General features: G+C 37.3%; 2 protein-coding genes across 4 annotated transcripts in view; one reads left to right on the top strand and one right to left on the bottom strand.

The window, feature by feature from the left end:
* Nucleotides 1-4,282, bottom strand: part of ASB5 (ankyrin repeat and SOCS box containing 5) — a 43,324-nt gene extending 39,042 nt beyond the window's left edge. Inside the window, exon 1 of one of the 2 annotated variants that reach the window (XM_007425722.4) lies at nucleotides 3,957-4,282. In XM_007425722.4, coding sequence (XP_007425784.1) covers nucleotides 3,957-4,152 — 196 coding nt within the window. In that variant the 5' untranslated portion in view covers nucleotides 4,153-4,282. The remainder of the gene's footprint in view (nucleotides 1-3,956) is intronic. The other variant, XM_007425724.3, reaches the window with a different exon arrangement.
* A 4,729-nt stretch (nucleotides 4,283-9,011) lies between these two features.
* On the top strand, nucleotides 9,012-19,267 carry SPCS3 (signal peptidase complex subunit 3). Of its 2 annotated transcripts, none has more exons than XM_088132035.1 (5): nucleotides 9,012-9,460; nucleotides 12,330-12,405; nucleotides 13,718-13,792; nucleotides 16,378-16,493; nucleotides 18,211-18,845. In XM_088132035.1, the coding sequence occupies exons 1-5, from the start codon at nucleotides 9,318-9,320 to the stop codon at nucleotides 18,236-18,238; spliced, it is 438 nt and encodes a 145-aa protein (XP_087988161.1). In that variant the 5' UTR covers nucleotides 9,012-9,317; the 3' UTR covers nucleotides 18,239-18,845. The 2 variants fall into 2 exon arrangements, with proteins under 2 accessions (XP_087988161.1, XP_087988157.1); XM_088132031.1 differs by lacking the exon at nucleotides 18,211-18,845 and adding an exon at nucleotides 18,852-19,267 and having other exon boundaries at nucleotides 9,021-9,460.
* The last annotated feature ends 421 nt before the right edge of the window (nucleotides 19,268-19,688 follow it).

The following is a 19,688-nucleotide window of genomic DNA, read 5'->3' as shown; positions in this document are numbered from 1 at the left end:
TCTTTCTGACACAATCCCTGCCATGTTTAATAACTACCCTATACAATTTCTTGGTTATTCTCCCCTCCTCCTATTTCTTGTATGTTTGTCTTTTTTTTGGGGGGGGGGGTATTTTAGGAAGTTCTGTGTGTATTCACACTGGTCTGTTCAGATGTCTCCCATTTTTCTTTTCTAGTAGAAATTGTCTGTGACTGCAATTTCAGTATCTCATCTCACAGGAGTTCCCATTCTTCCTGGATACTTTTCTCTTTCAGGATTTCAAGTCACTGGATCTCACATACCTTTCCTCTATCAAAATCTCCTCTTCTGAAATCCAGTTTACAATTCTGATTTTTCTCTCTTCCTCTTCCCTTGATATCATAAATTGAAGGATAACATGGTCACTTTCTCTCAAGGTTCCAATCACCTTCACTTTGTCAACCAAAAAATAGCAGACCCTCTTGTTTCTTCTTCTATCTTCTGACAAATTAAGTTGTCGGTAAGGAAGGATAGGAATTATTGAACCTCTGAGTCTTGTAGAGTTAATTTCCAGCAGGAAATTTGAAACCTTCCATTGTCACAATCATATGCCTCTTTGAAAGTTTGATGATCTAACAGATAAAGGCCTCATCCATATTTTCTGCCTGTCCAAGCAGCCTACAATAAACTCATTTAAAAAATTAACTTCTGTTTCTCTAGGGGTATCTAGATTGACTCGGATATAAGTAAGATTTATTCTGTTCAGTTTGATCTAGTTCAAATCTTTTACGGAAGCTGAACCAACTTGATTCAAGGCTTTAGTTTGATAATTTAGTGTGACATTCTGTTTTGCTTCAGAAGTAACATTAAATCAATGCAGTTTCAAACCAAATCTCTGAATCATCATTTTCCATAGCCTTATAAATATTATTTCCTGGTCCATAAATAGTATTTTTGCATGCTATAAATCTGTATTTTTAAACTAGGAGTGTTGATTATAAAATAGACATACAGATTCATTCTTGCAACATTGAGGACAACTATACATCTATTGTATACAAAACAATATTCTGAGAATTAAACGAAGGATTCATTCTATGATGATGTATTACCAGTGGGAGATACAAAGCTTCAGAGTAATCAGTGAGTTAAATCTGGGATGGGTGATATAGAATTTCTCCCTGATTTGATATTGCTATTGGGAATCTTTTCATAAAGATTAAGCGTTCATAAATTCATTATATTCTACCAAAAGAAAATGTTCTCAGCATTTCAGCATTCGCCCACCTCATATAATGTTGCTAATTATTGCTGTATTTTGTATTATCTCTTCCACTATGTTATTACAGTGGTACCTCTACTTACGAACTTAATCCGTTCCGTGACTCTGATCACAAGTCGAGTTGGCCGCAAGTCGAAGTAAATTTTCCCATAAGGTTCAATGTAATTACTGTTAATCCATTCCGGCGTCCGCGGACCACGCGTCAGGGGCGGAAAAACGGCCACTGACCACGCGTCAGGGCAGAAAAATGGCCGCGGACCACGTGTCAGGGGCGGAAAAACGGCCGCGGACCATGTGGAACAGGCAGAAAAATGGCCGCGGACCACGTGGAACGGGCGGAAAATGGCCGCGGACCACGTGGAACGGGCGGAAAATGGCCGCGGACCACGTGGAACGGACGGAAAAATGGCCGTGGACCACGTGGAACGGGCAGAAAATGGCCGTGGACCACGTGGAATGGGCGTAAAAATGGCCGTGGACCACGTGGAATGGGTGGAAAATGGCCGCGGACCATGTGGCACGGGTGGAAAAATGGCTGTGGACCACGTGGCACAGGCGGAAAATGGCTCGTAAGTCGAGGCGAGTTTGTAAGTAGAGGTAAATTTTGGGGGCCAAAGCTGATCATATCTTTCGTAAGTAGGGGCATTCATAAGTAGAGGTACCACTGTATATAGTAACAGGTAGAATTTTTTAGAATTATTCCTATAGAGACAGAGGTTTAAAAATGTTATTTAGAACTGGTAAATTTTAATGACTTGTCTTTGGGCATTCCCATGAACTGACACTAGAAAGACCTTTTCCGGTTCTCATGCAACATTGTTCATAAGAACCTTCAATATGTTTCATTTCAAAGCAGCGCCTTGAAGACAAATATATGGAGAAGAAGTTCACTGTCACACAAATATTAAATAAAATCTTATATATTCCACTCATTTTTAAAACTAATTAGGCTATTTATATATTTATGTTTTGGACTGCTGAGTATTTGGTTTTTTTAGAAATTAGAATCTTGCTACTTTAATCATTATGCTGTACACTTGCCAGATCTGATTTGAACACATAGATTATTAATACATTTGAAACATTATTTCTAATTTCTGTTATATAATTAAATCATAAGAGAATTTTAACACAACAGACAAAAATATATTTATATTTACATTGGTTTATCTAGTAGGCTTGACTCCTCATTTCAAACACGCATCCAGGTAGTTGATAAGGAAGTGGTTTGCCATGGCAGTTTTTCAAGATCTTTAGCTTACAGTCTAGCCTATAGCCCTAAAATTTCCTAGTGGTGCCCCATCCAAATACCTATCAGCTCCAACCTGCTTAGCTTTTCAGGTTCGGGCAAATTGGCTGAATTATTTGACTTGCATTACACATGGCCTTAGTCTTATAAACTGTATGTATGTATGTATGTATGTATGTGTGTGTGTGTGTATGTGTGTGTATATATATATATATATATATATATATATATATATATATATATATACACAATTCATAGTATATATAATCTTTAGACAATAAGTCATAGTGAAATGGATAATATTTCTTTCTGAGGATAAAGTTTTGCATCTCCAAAACCCAACAACCTGTGGCTTGGGTATTCAGGATTCCCACTTGTTATTAAAAAATAACATGTATAGTTTGGAATGGTGGATTGTTGTGATAATTGTGATTTTGAATGGCTCCCACATCAAATTATTTTTAGGGCAGAGATAATCCATAGCTCCATAAACACTACTAGATCCTACTTTGTCATAGAAAAAACTGAAATCTTTAAGCTTCTCTTCAGTGATGATAACATAAAATCAACCTTAACTTAGAATGCTTTCAGAGCAGTTTATGTAGAAACAATGAAAAAAGGAAAGTCCTTGCCCATCTAAAATACATGACCCAGAAGGAAAAAGGGATGAGGAAAACAAAACCAAGCACTTACTATTTCTTACATATTGAGAATCTAGGTACAGTTCTGGGAGAGGAGACTGTCAAAAATGTGTCTATAAATCTAATATAAAACTATATAGCCATTTATTGGAATGAAATAATTGGCTTTTCTACATAAAATTCAGCCTTTACTAATAATTCTGAAAGATTGCAGTATTGCTTACTATACAGAAATCAAACTTGAGCTGGATATTAACTGAAGAGAAGCTGCTTGAATTACAGATGTCTCTGGCTTGAAGTAATTTAGCTTATAACATATGAAATTTTGGAATTGCTATATGTAACAATTGCATATACCTATATATATTGTGAATGTCTGATATTTTAAAAATGGATCAAAATCATGCTTAGATTGTCATCAGAATTACTATGAATTAGATATGTTTCTATCTACTCTTTTGATATAAATAATCAAGGATATTAATGTACTATAAATTGACATTGAGTAGCATATATTTTGGAAACTTGATGAATGCCAATTGTTAATATATGTTACAGAAGGTTAATTAATACATTTTTTACAATTCAGAAATAATAGAAATATTAGATTCCATCAATTTTAATTAATGTTCTTTCCTATTAAATGGTCTGCTATGCATGTCAGGAGCAGGAGAGTGCACGAAAACAACCGATATTGCTTAGTGTAAAAACCAAATGAAAGAATGCAGATAGCAAAAATCAACATAGATAATATGGAAAACAAATGTTTAACAAGGTATTTTTATAAACCTAGCAGTTCAGTAACAAGTAATAGAAAGAAGCATACCTTGTCCTTGAGGAATTCCATAAAACTCAGCAGCTATTCTTGCTGCCTCTTTACGATTCCCCTTTACAATATAGAAATGACTGAGTATTGCAAGGCTGATTTTTACAAAAAGTTTAAAGCAGAAAAGTGAAAGTATGGTAAAGTAGACATTGGATAATTGTTGGGCAAAAGGTCGATTTTCCTCTACAACAGTCATTGCTGCACAAGAGTCTGTCAGTGTTTAGAAACAGCTCTGAAATATGTTGCTAAGATCATATGGCTCCAGCCAGACACTCCTAGGGAACAGCTGGTCCTGAGGAAAGAAAATATCAGCTGGTCATGATGCTTGCAGCTCAAAATATGAGGATTATTTATACTGTAAATAGCATTGAGTTCACTAGCACTCCCACTAGCTTGATAGTATTTAACTGAAGAATACATATGAACAGCTTCAAGCAGCCAATTATAAGGTGCCATTTTAAAAGGATCAGTCTTATAAGTGCAAGCCCATCAGGTTTTGTGCTGTTGAAGAACAGTTCTCAAATGGTATTATTTATTATATGTTCTAGTATATTTCTGGTTTATCTAAGAGTCTATTCCGTAGGAGCAAGAAAAGGGGAAGTGTCCCAATACTTTGGAAATGTTCATATACTTTTGCTGGTGTTCTTATTTATGCTGTTATATTCATTAAACTCTCTAATGTACATATTACAAATATAAAATATACATAACAAAGCCTGGATCTGATATTTCAGCATCTTTCAGATAACGTCTAGAAGGAAGAGCAGCCAAAATGTACCATTCCCAGTCACATTTCAGTTAGCATTCAATTCTCTCTTAAGATATTATAGTACCCATTGTTCTTTTTATTGAGTAACCTGTATCCATGAGAACTTCTGCTTCATTGATCAGCTATACCTCAGTTGAATAGCATAAAGCATAGTAAAATGCCCATTATGAGCTGTTACTGTTTTTCTAGCTTTGGCCAACATGACAATGCTCTGAATTAGATTTACTCATATAGATACAAGTAGACCTATTCTGATACAGAATTTTCTATTCTTATATTGCTGTGCATGGTCATGGTTTTCCTTCATTGTCTTACCTTTATTCAACAGAATTTTGGACAGGATTCCTAAATACCATCAAAAGGTGGTATGGCTGTTCATACTGAATGGATCTTTTTGGCTACACTCTACTGCTTATTTTATTATATTTATTTTTTTAAATGTGTATGGCACCCTTCAAAATAAGCTTTTGCTTGCAACTTAAGCTGCTGAACTCTAAGGAAGTGAGAAATTAGGATTAAGATTAAATAAAAGACGACCAAACTAATGACAACAGGTCCACTAACTAGGCTCAGAATATGACAACAAAGATATTGTGGTGGATAGTTTCTACCTTTGGGACCATCAACAGTAAGTGAACCAGCAGTCAAGAAAAATGCTGCAGACTAGCCCTTGGTATAGTAGCAATTAAAGCCTTGGAAAAGATATTCAGATACCGGGATGTGTCTATGCGTACAAAGATCAGAATCATGCAGGCAATGGCTTTCCCTGTGACACTCTATGGAGACAAAAATTGGACTTTGAAGAAGCAAGACAGAAACAGTCTTGACACTTTTGAACTTAGGTGTTTAATAAGACTCCTGAGGATACCATGAAAGCCAAGAAAACAAATTAATAGATCATAGAACAATCAATTCAGAATTCTCACTCAAGGCACAAATGACCAGGCCTAGTTATCATATTTCAACCACATTGTGCGAAGACTTGGCTCTTTTGAGAAGTTTATAATGTTGGGAAAGGTGAAAACAAAAAGAGGATGACCAGCAGCAAGACAGATGGATGCAGTTACAGCAGTGATGAGTGCACTGTTGGAAAAACTAAAGGACCAGGTTGCAAACAGATCGTCTTGAAGAAAATGTATCTATGTGGTTGCCAAGTGTTAACACCACCTTGATGACGCATGATTAAAATCAATTCATTTGCTGATGGAAGAAAGGAAAGTTGGACTGATTGCCTTTCAGCGTGAGACAGAAGAAGAACCATGTTTTAATGAACATCAAAGAGGAATTTATTTAGAGTATAATTCCAAAATCTTCATGAGTTAAAATGTTTATTTTATTTTAAAATATACATTTAGAAAGTCAGGTATTTCTTTTTACAATTAATTGTACTTAGGTACTATTTTAGTTATATACTTAAATATTGTGCATAAAGCTTTACTTTAAAGAGCTTTTAAAGTGAGAAAAACAATTGTGCAAGGATAGTTTCTACTCCAACTTTAGTATAAAATTTTCTGTAATAATGTTCCATGTGACTGTAAGCAAAGGAATTCACTATTAGTACATTTGGAAAGCAGAGAAAAGGGAAAACATACTGCATTTGCATAATATACAGCTTTTTTGAGGCAGGAAGCATGTCTTGATAGGAGAAATCCACTTCAGTATTTGAGGTGGCAGTTCCAATGCCTTTATGATTTCATTCACCTTTATCCCAAGCTGTCCTTCATTTGACAGCTGTTTGCATAATTCTATCTTGAAGCAATAGCTGCCAAGCATTCCAACAATATCAGATCAAAAGGACTGGCGTACTACCTATGTGTGGTGAAGGAAAGAGGCTTTTAGTGAGATGAAGGTCACAGAGGAAACCAATTTAGGCTCTTAGCTACCTTTTTTTTAAAAAAAAAAAGCATGATACCAAGCCTATTTTGGACATTTCTGCAAAATTCAGTGGAAAAGATTCAAGCTCAACAAAAGCAAAATAGGAACAGCTGCTCAAGCTAAGACTGTAGGGGAAAGGAGGACAATTAATATTCACCAGAATGAAGAGGAAACATTGATCCAAGAAATATAACTGAAATACCGCAGAGAGAATTAGCTACCGATTTCTTCTGAAATCCTAGGGATATGTTTTCTGTAAAGGGATTCTAATATTCATCCCTCTTCCTACAAACTTTGGAAAAATCTGCCTGAAAGATTGGGCCTAATTATTACTTCCAGATACAGGAAAGTTACTATTCGTTGTGTTCTCGGACACTCTGCTGCTGGCCAAGGATGAGCACTTTTTCCTGCAGAATTACCACACAAACGTATTTTCTTCCAGAATCCCACACCCAGATATGTTGTGACTCTGGCCCTAAGAATGTATGAGTCAGCTGTCATCACACTGCTTCTCATTCTCTTAATATCTTATGCCTATTGTTCCACTCAATTTCCATCTGTTGCTGGCTGGGTAGCAAGGAAATTGTTCTATGGTGTATCATGCCCATGGAATGTTGTGAGTGATCTCTGTCCTTTTCCCCTAGCATTAGGTTCTCCTCCACATGTGAAAAATAAGTGAGTGGGAATATTTTCCTTTCTAGTGGACCTCGGTTCTGCTTCCTGCTCTGTACTCCTGCCAGCCAGCTAGTATCAGTGTGCATCTGTAACTGTGTTTGTTGTGTGCTCTGGCTCTACAGTTTGTCTGCTTAGCAAAAGATTCCTTTGAGTTGTTACTGAAACAGGTTTTCCAGAGCTTAGTGGATGTGTAATTATAGTCAAATTATCAAAACAGAGAGCTAAAAACTCTGATTTACTGCTTTAAGATATAAATAAGAGAGCAAAGTCCTGTTTCATTGTTGCCAGCAAAATGCTACTTTTCCTTTGTAGATCAACACTAGATGGTAACAAATCATTTTCTGCTTCTCTTTGCTACCATCTGCCGGTTGTTTGGAGTTTTTCATCTGAAATATGGTTTCTCTACATTAATTCATCAAGGTCTTGGATTTCACCACTGCAGTGTCTTCCAGATGTGCTGGGTTAACTCCTAGCCAGTTTTGTGGGGCTGATAAGAGTTGCATATGAAAGCCATTAGGTTGAAAAAGTCTTAAGAGTTAAATATAAAATCTATTTTAACACAACTATGCTACGTGTTTGTGCAGACAGACACCCCCCCCCATCATTTATCTAACACAGAGGCTTCCCCCCCCCAAAGTAATTGGGATTAAATCCACAGCCTAACACTTACTTTAGCAAGCAGGAAGGTATCACCAATGGTTCCTGGAAAACTATTTGCATACATACTCGATCTCCATGGTTATGTTTGACCCCACGAGTGCTTGTTACTGTACTGAAAAATCTGTTCTTAAGAGGTATCTAGGATTTAATTACTTAGGAAACCTGCAAGCAAACCCTCCACACCGAAGTTCGAGTCCGATTTCTTTTTTAAACGCCTTCTGTTGTGCTGAGAAATATAGTAGCAGCGTCCCCTGTCGAAAGGAGTTAAGGCCAAGACTATTTGTTGTTAACTGGGATATTGCACCAGAGAGCATGACGGATGACTATCAGCGCTTCGCCATAAGCTCCGCCTCGCTATTCTCAAATTGCAAGGCTGAGGCGCGCAATTCTTCGTGTTACCTCCCCCGTATTTCCAACGGCGCCCAATGTTTTTCGAGCAGCACCTCACCATTAAATGAGAGCAAGTCGCGTAAGAGCCTTTTGGGGCGAACGCTACTGCGCAGGTGACGAACCTTCCGCTGCGATGCTTGCACGTGGCAGCGCCCGTTCCCGAGCGCGAGAGACAACAGAATAGCGTAACGTAACTTCGCCTTCTCCAATCAGCGCCCTCCAAATAAGTTAGGCTAAATATAGTCTCCAATCAGAGTTCGCCTTATGGTGACTAATGCGCACGAGAATCTAGTTTTCTTAGCAAGCATTCCGAAATGGTTTCCCACAACTGTCTTCCGGTAACTTTTCCTTCCGCCGGTACGGGCTTGGGGAAGGCTGTTCAGAACTCAGTCGCCCTACATTCGGATAGCAGCGTAGCACGCAATCTCAAAAATAAACTTTGGGCTGTAGCAAGGGCAAATACATTCGGTTTCCCGCTCTCCCAAAACCTTGCTTCCGCAATTCGGGGAGCGCGCAGGTGGCGTCCCGCGGTACTTAACCAAGCTCAACAGCGACGCCTGGGCTAAGGCGGACTTCATGTCACTCTACCCTTCCTATCTCTATGGAGGAAGTAGAGCGAAAGATGGTTGCTGAGGCTCATGGGATTTGTAGGCAGAGGAACGGAGAGGGGCTATTCCGCCTATGGGCGGGCTGAGGCGGACGGATGCTCTTTGGGCCCTCCTCTCGCGGGGTGGTTGGGCGGGTTCGTTTCCAGGCAGGTGGCCGTGTGGGGCCTCCTTTTCTCTCCAGTCACGGATAGCGGCAGTCCCGGCTGCAGCCTTTTCCTTTCGACTTCGGGTCCTCGTGCGGCCCCCTAACTCGAGCGTGCCCGCCCGCCTACCTCTCTCCGTTACCCCGGAGCTGCGGCCTGGCCGGCACGGAGGGCAGGACAAAGCGGGCAGTCGCTCGCTCGTTCGCGTGTGTGTCGTGAGGGCTGGAGGGACGGCGGGGAGATGAACACCGTCCTAACTCGAGCCAACTCGCTCTTCGCCTTCTCGCTGAGCGTGATGGCGGCGCTGACCTTCGGCTGCTTCATCACCACCGCTTTCAAAGAGCGCACGGTGCCCGTCAGCATCGCGGTCTCCCGTGTCATGCTGTGAGTGTGTGAATGAGGGAGGGCGGCGGCGCAGGCGGCCCTTCTCTTTCCCCAGAGACGGGGACCCAGCAGCCCTTTTTCGAAGTGAAGAGTGGTGGAAACGGGGGGGAAACAGAATCGGATGCGCATCTCTGCTTTTCAGCGGCCCCTGGCTGAGAAGGGGCAAATGCGCCGAAGAGTTTGGCGGCACCTTAAAAACTGACGAATTCATTAGGGCGCTTGTTAGTCTTAACGCTTGGCTGCTCTAGCTGTCACAGAGTAGCCTGATTTTTCGGGATGTTGGGGTGCTGAGTTGTACTGTAGCGTAACCCCCCGTGTTTAATCGTTTTGTAAACCTCCATCCTTGCCCCGGTGTTTGCTTTTAATATAAACCCTTGATACAGTCTCACTGGAGTTGCTGTTGATGGAGAATAATTCTTAGATCAGCGTCTCCTCCTGTTTGATTGTGCTAGTCAGTGTCGTGTGTTGTTCCAACCCATCAGTATATACGCTGCTCGGTTCACAATTTAAGGCACTCTTTTTATCGCCCTTGCAAACTTCTCTTGTTCTCTGCTGCCACTTAGGTCTTAATCTAATTTTCCTCTAGATTGTCAGTTTCAGAACGGTAGGCCTTTCCTTCCTGTTCTGTCATTTCCTTTTTCTTTAAGCCAATGAATGAACAACACGAACCCTCCAGTGCTCAAGTCTGCCTTCTGGAAAGCTCCCTTGAGAGTGCATGCACAGAAAGGCAACTCAGTTTAAAAAAACCTCAGTTGCTGTTGACATTGACAGCTTATTTACTAAGCATATTCCAGTTTCTAAGAAGTTAGAAAAATGTAAGAGGTTTAATGTTATTTTGTAACAAAATGTCTTGTTGTATTAGCAAAATAAATCCTGTACGTAGCCTATTTATATATGATTTTCTGAAAATTTCAGTAGACACCCTTCTGTGGGTTTCAGATCTCATATACATAACATGGTTAAAGAGTGGCATGTTGACTGCACTGCATCAATAAAATAATGGAAATACAGAGAAAATGCATTTATGATCTCATAGTGAGCCACTTGGGTGAGAAATTTAAAAAATGTTTCCAGATTCTCATTATATAGTAATTGTATTAGTAAGAACTGTAAATAAGTGCTAAGAAAACTAAATTGTGTACTTGTCTATCACAGATATTGAATTCACATTCACTTGGCATGCTTTTGACCAGTTTCTTACATAGCTCCTTAATTCACCATTGATTCCCAGTTAGCTAGTAATTTACATTTTGTTGATTGTACTGGCAGTTTATGATGGATTCATTGTACATTATGAAAAGTATTTTATCTAAGAGATATCTTACAAAAGTAAATTATTTTTCTAATTACAAGGAAATGTTACAGTGTTTAAGGTTATTTAACTTAGAATAAATGTGACTAAAAGAGAAAATGTTAGAAATGAATAACCATATGTCGTAAGAAGTAAAGTAAAGAGGAATAAATTGTTCCTTATGTAGAAGCTGGGGTTATCTAATATAACTGAAGGATGGCAGATTTAGGACATAAAGGAAGTATTTCTACACAAAGCTAAAACTTAAGCTAATATTTGCTACCATAAGAACTAATTTTGGAACTTTCAGTTTTGAGACATAAGGTAGAAATGCTTTATATAAGTACAGTATATCTATATTGGAAGCTGCATAATTCTGTATACCTGTAACTGGGGATCATAAGTGGGAGTGTGAATTTAGAAAATCACTAAAATAGTTTACACCAATATCACTCACTCTCTTGCTGCCCTTGCAAGCAGTCCTTGTTTCTCTCATGCCCATGCCAATGCATTGCTTCATCTATTTCCTTTAAACACCTCGTGTCTCTTTCTGAGGATCTGATTATCTACGTTTCATCTTTTCTATTCAATCCATTCATTCTTCCTTCATCTATTTCATTTGCAATTTGATCCTATTTTTTCCACATGACAAATTATCTCAAAACATTTATTTCATAATTGTCACTCACTTTTACATTCAGTCAATCCCCATTCATCCTTAACCTATCTCTCCTTGTTTTACCACCTACCCTTCTTAAGTACCCAATTTTCTGTACATTCAACTAATTTTTATATTTCTCTTAATATACCCAACTCTCTCTTCTATATAACAAAGTAGGCAGAAGGACATTCTTTCACAAAGCCATTTCAACTTCTTTTGACAAGTATTTATTCCTCACATACTGCCCACTTCTTTCCCATCAGCATTTGCACTTCTTAAATGTTCTCCATTGATTTCCCCTTCTTTGCTAAACATTCTATGAAGGTAAGCATATTGTTTGCCTACTGTGGGTTGTTATCATTTAGGTTTAGCTTTCAATTGTTCTTTTTTTCTTGGTCTGATAGATTAATTGGTGGTCTCACATTCACTGCAGATCACTAGGGTTGTCAGGCAACAGCATGGCATAATCTGCATATAAAATAATGGACATTCATATCCATAATCAACACACATCTAAAGTTACCATAAGCATTTATTATATATTTATGCTTACGTAAGTCAAGCATCCGAGGAAACTCATACTTGTCTTATTCCTTACTCAGTGTTGAACCTTTCATTAAGCGTTACATTTATTCTCATACATGCTTTACTTCCATCATATACTCCTCTTACTCATCCAACCAATATTCAATTCTATACTGATGCAAAACGATCTAATACAAACCTGTTCACTTTATCCTGTGTGTTCTCTAGAGCAACAGATGTGCAATAAACTCTCTTTTTCTCATAATAAGGGTAAACAAAGATAAACTTGTTTGCTTCCTGTTTGAGTAGTTCTGTCTTTTCCTTGAAAGTAAATATGGTGTCTTATATCAGCTGTGAATAATATTGAATAATATTTTTACTTTATTTCATAGAAAAAATGTAGAAGATTTCACTGGACCAGGTGAAAGAAGTGACCTTGGAATCATTACTTTTGACATTAGTGCAGATATCCTTTATGACAAATGTTAGCATTAAAAGGGTAGAAAGTCTTACTGGCTTCAACAGGACAGATAACTGACATAAACTCCACCTGCCTTTACTCATAGCAAGCAATGGAAGAGACACGCCCTCTAAAATGGACAAATGTGAATATTAATAGTGTGAACTAAACTACATTGTTTCAAATTTCAAACATGACAGTCCATTCATATGCTTATGTAAAAGGTGTTTCAAATTGGTTGTATTTTAATATAAGAAAAATCAGACTATATTGAGTGTTCTGCCATAGATAATAATGGGAACTGAAAATGTGGGTTTTGCTTCCTTATTTATAAGAAAAGGTAGAAGCAATAGTTAAACATAATTATTTGCAGTCATTGGCTGCATAACTATAGAACTGAATACAGCAAAGAAGCAATAGCAGTAGATTCATTTCAGTGCAACTTTAGTGAACAATATAACACCAACATTTATTTCTTTGGTTATTGTTTTGAGGCTTTTTCCTGATGCTCATGCTTATGTTGTGCGTACTTACTGCATTTGGTAACCTGATAACAAAGTTCATTGAATACAATAACACAGTTCTGCATGTGGCAACTTGAAAGTACAGCAACATAATAGCATTGCCTGTTAATCATATCATTGCCCCACTTCTGCATTTGGTAATCTGCCTGGAAAAGAAAACAGCATGAAAAACAGGGGGACAGACATTATAGGCCATTCTTTGTAGCCCATAGCAAAGAACTGAAAAACAGATACATTGAAAAACAGCAGTAGACTTATTTACCAAACAGACAGCAGTTGTTGTTTTTTAAGTACATAATGATTCTCACACTCTCTCCTTTTCCCTTCAACTAGGTCTAACCGGTGGCAGCAAGGGATTTACTTGCTGTTTTATTGGGTAATATAAGTCTCCATGGCACTGAAGTTTTTTTAAAAAAAACTAAGTGCATGATGTTAGACTGTTCAAAACACTATAATGAAATGGTCTTTTTCACCCCCAAATCAGAGTAAAATTTTGGAATGTGGGATATTATGAGTTCATAACACTCAGAATTGTCATTTTGAGTTCAGAATGTTTTGTACATGTCTAGTGAACAGTCCCTCTGTTTTTGTTTCTGCTCTGCCAGCTTGTAACCAGCAGGGCTTTAGGGCTTGTTGGGATGCTTTGAGTTTCAATAATGCTCAGGCTTGCCAATGTCTGTATAAGATCTTTTCTTTCTTTAAATAGAAGCTTGGATTGTTGAGATTTGTACTGAATGTGAATGTTTTGGAAAAAGTCATATTCTGATATGGCATATGTTCCTTATCTTTTTCACATCTGCAAAGTATATTTGACTGGAACGTGAAACAGTTATTTCTATATTTATCAGCAGAATATTCAACAAAGAACAATGTAAGTGTGCATTTAAAAGTGAATAAATGGGAAGTCATACTAGAGTTTATGTTGTTAATATTACTGAGCTGCATAACAATCATATAGGTAGTTATTTTACATTTTACACTCTCGCTTCTCTATCACCAAAATAAACCTTGGGACACATTCTGGCAATAACTGAAAAGCAGCTTTTGGTTATATTTTGGGGTTACTCTTTGACAGTCTATTAGATATGATACATTGTAATATGCACCATTTCACTTTCCCAGATTAACAACCTATAAAATATATACAAAAATTTATCTATATTCTGAAAGTTTTTCATTTACCTGCCACCTCCAGCTTGAATGCTGTTTGAAAAGCTGTCTTTATAGAAAGGGAGCATTTTAGTTTTCATACATTACTTTAATATTACAACAGTATTTAACTTCTGTTTCTAAAATTCAACTCATGGCCATTTTAATCAGAAACAACAGCAACTTTTTGTATTATTAGATAGAGATTAGCCTTTTTAATCCTTCAAGCGCTCTTACAAAAGAAAACATACATACATACATACATATATTCATAATCTTTCTATTCACAATAAGTTATGTCTTAAATCATGATCTTGGCTACAGGATCATTGCAACTATTTCTGTTATTTATCATAATTTTCCCTTGCCGTTGTTTCCTTTCTCTATAACAGTAAAGATAGAATACCTTTCTTTAGTACTGTCTAATATGATACTGCCATACTTTTATACATTTTGCTAGATACAGCTATATCTGCACATGAACAGTGAATGTTTAAATATTTACTTTGTTTTTATTTACTGACTAAACTTATATGCCACCTTGAGAAAGGTACACGTACTGTAATAATGTTTTTCCAGAGTTGTTTGCATTTATACTAATCCCTCAGAAAACAAAATAGGCTTAATACACAATTCTGGGGTAATTAATTTAAACAGCGGTTGCCATTGGTGGTTGGGAAATCTCCAGTTTCAGAAAAGAGATGGGCAAATAATCTGTTCCCTTTTTGTCATTTGCTAAAGCTATCTGTTTATAAACTTCAGCAATCCTATCTCAGAAAGTTCCAGTTTATTCTAGTCTGCCTGTATGTAAATCAGTGGTTGTTACATCAGCATCTTTTAAAACCAAACTACATTTCTCAAACGTGTCATATCCCCATTTTAGTGTTATATTCGGTGCTTTATGGCTCTCTGCTATGCATGAAATATCTTTCTTTATAACAATGCTTAATATAACAGTTCATTTTTCCTTAAATAAAATTCTTACTGTACCATGCCATCTTTTTTCCAGGAAGTTTTTTTTTAATTACTTTGTTTTTCTGATATTCTTTTTTCATATCAAGCCAAACATTATTTTTAATAATTTACCACTGAAAGAACACAATACCTCTCAAAAATAGCAAAGTTGGTTCATACGCTTTACAAAGATTTAGCATTAGGTATTCAGTTTATTTTTCTGTTGATTTTCTATGATGCTCCCAGAAAAAATTATGGCTGCTGTTATTATATGTGAACTCAGCCATCTATTTAATTGTCTTAATAGAGAAATATTAATCCTGCAAGTTGCATGTGGCCTTGTTTGTTTTTTTAAATAACAATTGTATTGATTTTCATTTAGAAAACAGAGAAAAACAGAACTTGTAAATAGCATTAACAATTGAAGCTAAACTATACATTTAAAAAATACAAAATAATGATACAGCAAAGAAAAGCAAGTAAGTGGGAAAACAATACACTACAATATACTAGTAATAAGAGTCTGTAATACCAAAATGATATTTACATCTTTATACAAAATACTAATAGCTGGTTTCTAAAACAAGTTGAATCTAGACTTCCCAGAATCATATTTTTTGATATTTCTTTTCTGATGATATCAGGCTAATTCAAAGCCTGAAAGTTGATGGATTTCATTAAGCCCATCTTTAGAGTGTGGTATACAAACTTTCTTCCAGGAGTACATAATCACCTTTTTGCCACAACCCAGCATGATACATTCAGAGTTACTCATTAATACACAAATGCAAAGTTTGGAGGATATAATTTAGCAATACATTATTAAGACATAATGTTAATGTACTGTTTGTGTAATGGTTTGCGTATTGCCTAGAGATTCAGTATGCTGCTGAAATTTGGGCATCAGTATAATGATTTTTAGCAGTGCTTTTTTGTTCCTTTTAAAGGTTTTATGCACCTATTTTTAATCATCATCATCATCATTTGGAAAATGTCCCTCTCAGCCCTCAGTCGCCACATACACATGCATACATATACGGATAAGTAGCCACTAAAAAAGTTTTCTGCCTCTGTTTAAGTGGTCCCGTGCAGCTTGAAATTATAAATAATGGTTGCTTAATCTACCTCTTAAAACAGTAGTCAAATAACTTGGCAGAAAAGTTCGAAAAATTGCAGATTAATCCTCTTCTGTGTTCCATTTCCAAGTACACTTTTGGATTGTATTTATTAGCTAACTTTATTTCAAATTGTACTTTGAACAAATTCATCAAATATTTCTATATGTGTTCTGCTTTCTTAAGAAATATATTTTGTATTGCTTTTGTTGACATAAATGTATAATTTTAATTGTAGGCATTGAATCAAGTTGTCCTTTGGGACAAAATCATCTTGAGAGGAGATAACCCAAAGCTGCTTTTGAAAGATATGAAATCAAAATACTTTTTCTTCGATGATGGAAATGGCCTCAAGTGAGTAAATCTCCCCCTTACATTATTTAGTAATTGATATATATTTGTGATATACCGTATGTACCACAGGGTAAAAATATCTTATACAGAGAGTATATAGTTTCAACACTACATTTTTGTTGCATCTGTGTCTCTTCAATGGAATACAGGTAGTCCTCGCTTAATGATGGACACGAATTTCCATCACTAAGCAATGTGGTCATAAAGTCTGATGTCACATGACTGCATTGCTTAGTGACAGCAATCCTGGCAGTCCCTGTTGCTGTTGATCACAGGTCATTAGCGAGGACCTCCTTGCGACTTCCTGCTGGCTGCTAACAAGCAAAGTCAGTGGGGAAGCTGGCAGGAAGTCACAGGTCCTAGGCAGCTCGCAAGCAGGCTGGCAGGCAGGTAAATGGCTGCTGCGGTGTGGCACAAGCTCAGCTGGGCCAGGGGGTAGCTGCTTCCGGCTGCAGGAAGGTGTGCAGGTGGCTGCTGTGGTGTCACAGAAGCGCAGCTGGCGGACAGGTGGGAGCCATGGAGTGCAGGATCTCTTATCTGGTGCTGGGCTTCTCAGGAGAAAAAGAGGCGGGAGTGAGAGCAACTTACAGGAGCAACTTGCAACTCTCCCAGCTGGCTTCCGCACTGACTTTGCTTGTGGGAAGCTGGCAGGTAAGGTCGCAAATGGCGATCATGTGACTGTGGGATGCTACAACCGTCATAAGTGTGACCCAGTTGTCAAGTGTCCGGATCATGATCACATGATTGTGGGGGTGCTGGGACAGCTGGAACTTCGAGGACTGGTCATAAGTACCACTTGTTCAGTGCTGTTGTAACTTTGAACAGTTGCTGAATGAGTAGTTGTTAACTGAGGACTACCTGTAAATAGATACTTTTTCTTTTGAGACAATGCGCTGTTCGTTCACCATATATTTATAAATGTTGAAAGTATCTATAGCTAGTATAACTTACGTAAGTTCTCTTTATGTCTTCTGTAGACTTGCGTATAAATATTATGCCAGACTGTAGAAGTCTTGAATGTCAGATATGATATACATTTGTAACTTATGAGTAATCTGTGGATAGAAATGTAAGATTTAAATCATATAAATGAAGTTCCAGAGTCCAGGTGCAGTGAGTTTTCACATTCTCACAAAATGTATTCAGGTGTTGACAGGACAGAAAATAGATCCTCTGTTGAGTATGTTAAAAGCAAGACAATTATACAAGGATATTGTGCTGGTAAATAGTCTGGCTGTAACAGTCTGAACAGACGCGTTTGAAAGGGAGCCTGCAGCACTTCAAAGTGGAGGCAGCTAATACATGCATTAGTAAGAAAGAACCTCTCAATTTTCTGTAGCACTTTGGGAAAGACATACTGAAATTCAGATTAATTCCCATTTAAAAAGGCAGTACTTATCAATTAATAGGTTTAATGTATTCCCTTTCTGCTGAAAATTAAACTACATAGTTTTGAAACTAAACTGAACTAAACTATCATACTTACATGAATTGGTTTGGATATATGGTCCTTCACCACCACAACTGATCTCTGCATTCCGTATAGTTGCATGGAAGAAGAGGGGTAAATGAAACCCTGAGTTTCTGCTCTCCTTTGCATTCTGATGGGGGAAAATAAACTACTTGAAGGTTATTCCAGAAGCTTTCTCATACACCCTGAGTATGCCTGCAGGTGATTGTCGAGTTTCCCCCTGTTATATTGTTTTTTTTCTTTCAGGTTTAAGAATGATACCAGAAATCACTAAGTATGTTCAAATCTTAATGAGAGCAGCACATTTCAAAACTTAACATTAGCTCCTTGGATTTAGGGCACTATAGACTTAAATACAAGCATGCATAAAACTGGCAAGTTTTCATCAGAATAATTTATCACTGTAAAAACTGAACATTACAGTTCATAATGCAGTTCTTATTAAATCAAATTAATGAATTCTTTACAATGACATGCATAACAAGGCTATGCAAAGCATTTGAAGGCATGCTTCATAAATTGTACAGTCACAAGCAAAGTGCTTCTCAAAGGTCTGAGGAAGGCAGAGCTGCTTCAAGGGCATTCCCAGGTATGTGTGTGTGTTTGTATGCACACAGAGGCAGTACTTCCATCAGAAGTCCCAGGAAAGTGAATGTGCATGTACACGCATGAAGAAATTAAGGCCCTTGAATTAGCTACACCAAGTATTCTGGAAAACATTGATGCCTTAACACTTTGAGGAGAGGCACTTACTCACACAAACGCCATTTCATGACGCACCCTTTTGAGTGCTTTGCACAGCGCTAATGCATCATTTTACTTACGGTTACTTTTCTTGCAAGTTAGAATATTCAAATGTTTCTATTAATGCTTTGTTCAAATTGCAGGGGCAACAGGAATGTCACTTTGACTCTCTCCTGGAATGTCGTACCAAATGCAGGCATCCTACCTCTTGTAACAGGAGCAGGACACATATCTGTTCCATTTCCAGATACTTATAAAACGGCAAAAAGCTATTAAATTATTGTGCTGTACCTTGAGTAACATATTTTTATACTTGTACATTATAAATTTTATCACTTTTTAGTCTCTCGCCCGCTGCAATTCAAAGGTACTGTACTTAATTTCTTTAGGCTTAGCTGAGAGGGAGGGAAATTTTGTCAGATTTGTTTTCAGTTAAAAAGGATGAAATTGCAATCTCAAGGAAAGGTGATTGTTTAAATTTGAGCAAATGGTTTTGTGTTTACTATTGGGACAAAATATACCTTTCTTATAAATAAACTTTTTGAAATCAGAAACAGTTTGGTTTGGGTATACTAAGAGTTATTTTTTCTTCATTCTCCTATCTATGTATCCGTTTTTGAAATCTCAGTATCACCACCATGGCATATTGTTATACAGAAACAAATTTTGAGTAACTTTATGTGTGTTTACTGAAACAATTCAATTCCTTTGTAAAAATGTTTTATGCATTTTATGTCTTTACATGAAACCTGAACAAATTTTCCTAAAATGATGCAGCATCCTTTTTTAAAAGAAAAAAAGTAGTTCACAGTTTTTAGAAGTTGCATTCCAGATTAATATTGGTAGAAATAATACAGGCAGTGGATGGCGTCTCTTTGTGGAATCAGTCTTGAATCTGATATTAGGTCAAAGATGAAAGGCGCTTCCACAAATGCTGGAAGTTGAGAAGATATACCATGAGATACACTATTTAATTTATA

This window comes from Python bivittatus, unplaced genomic scaffold (assembly GCF_059951505.1).
Source record: "Python bivittatus isolate LINGU-HERP-01145 unplaced genomic scaffold, Pbiv_v1 ctg000070_np1212, whole genome shotgun sequence".
NCBI classification, from domain to species: domain Eukaryota; kingdom Metazoa; phylum Chordata; class Lepidosauria; order Squamata; family Pythonidae; genus Python; species Python bivittatus.
This window is presented reverse-complemented; position numbering and strand designations above follow the sequence as displayed.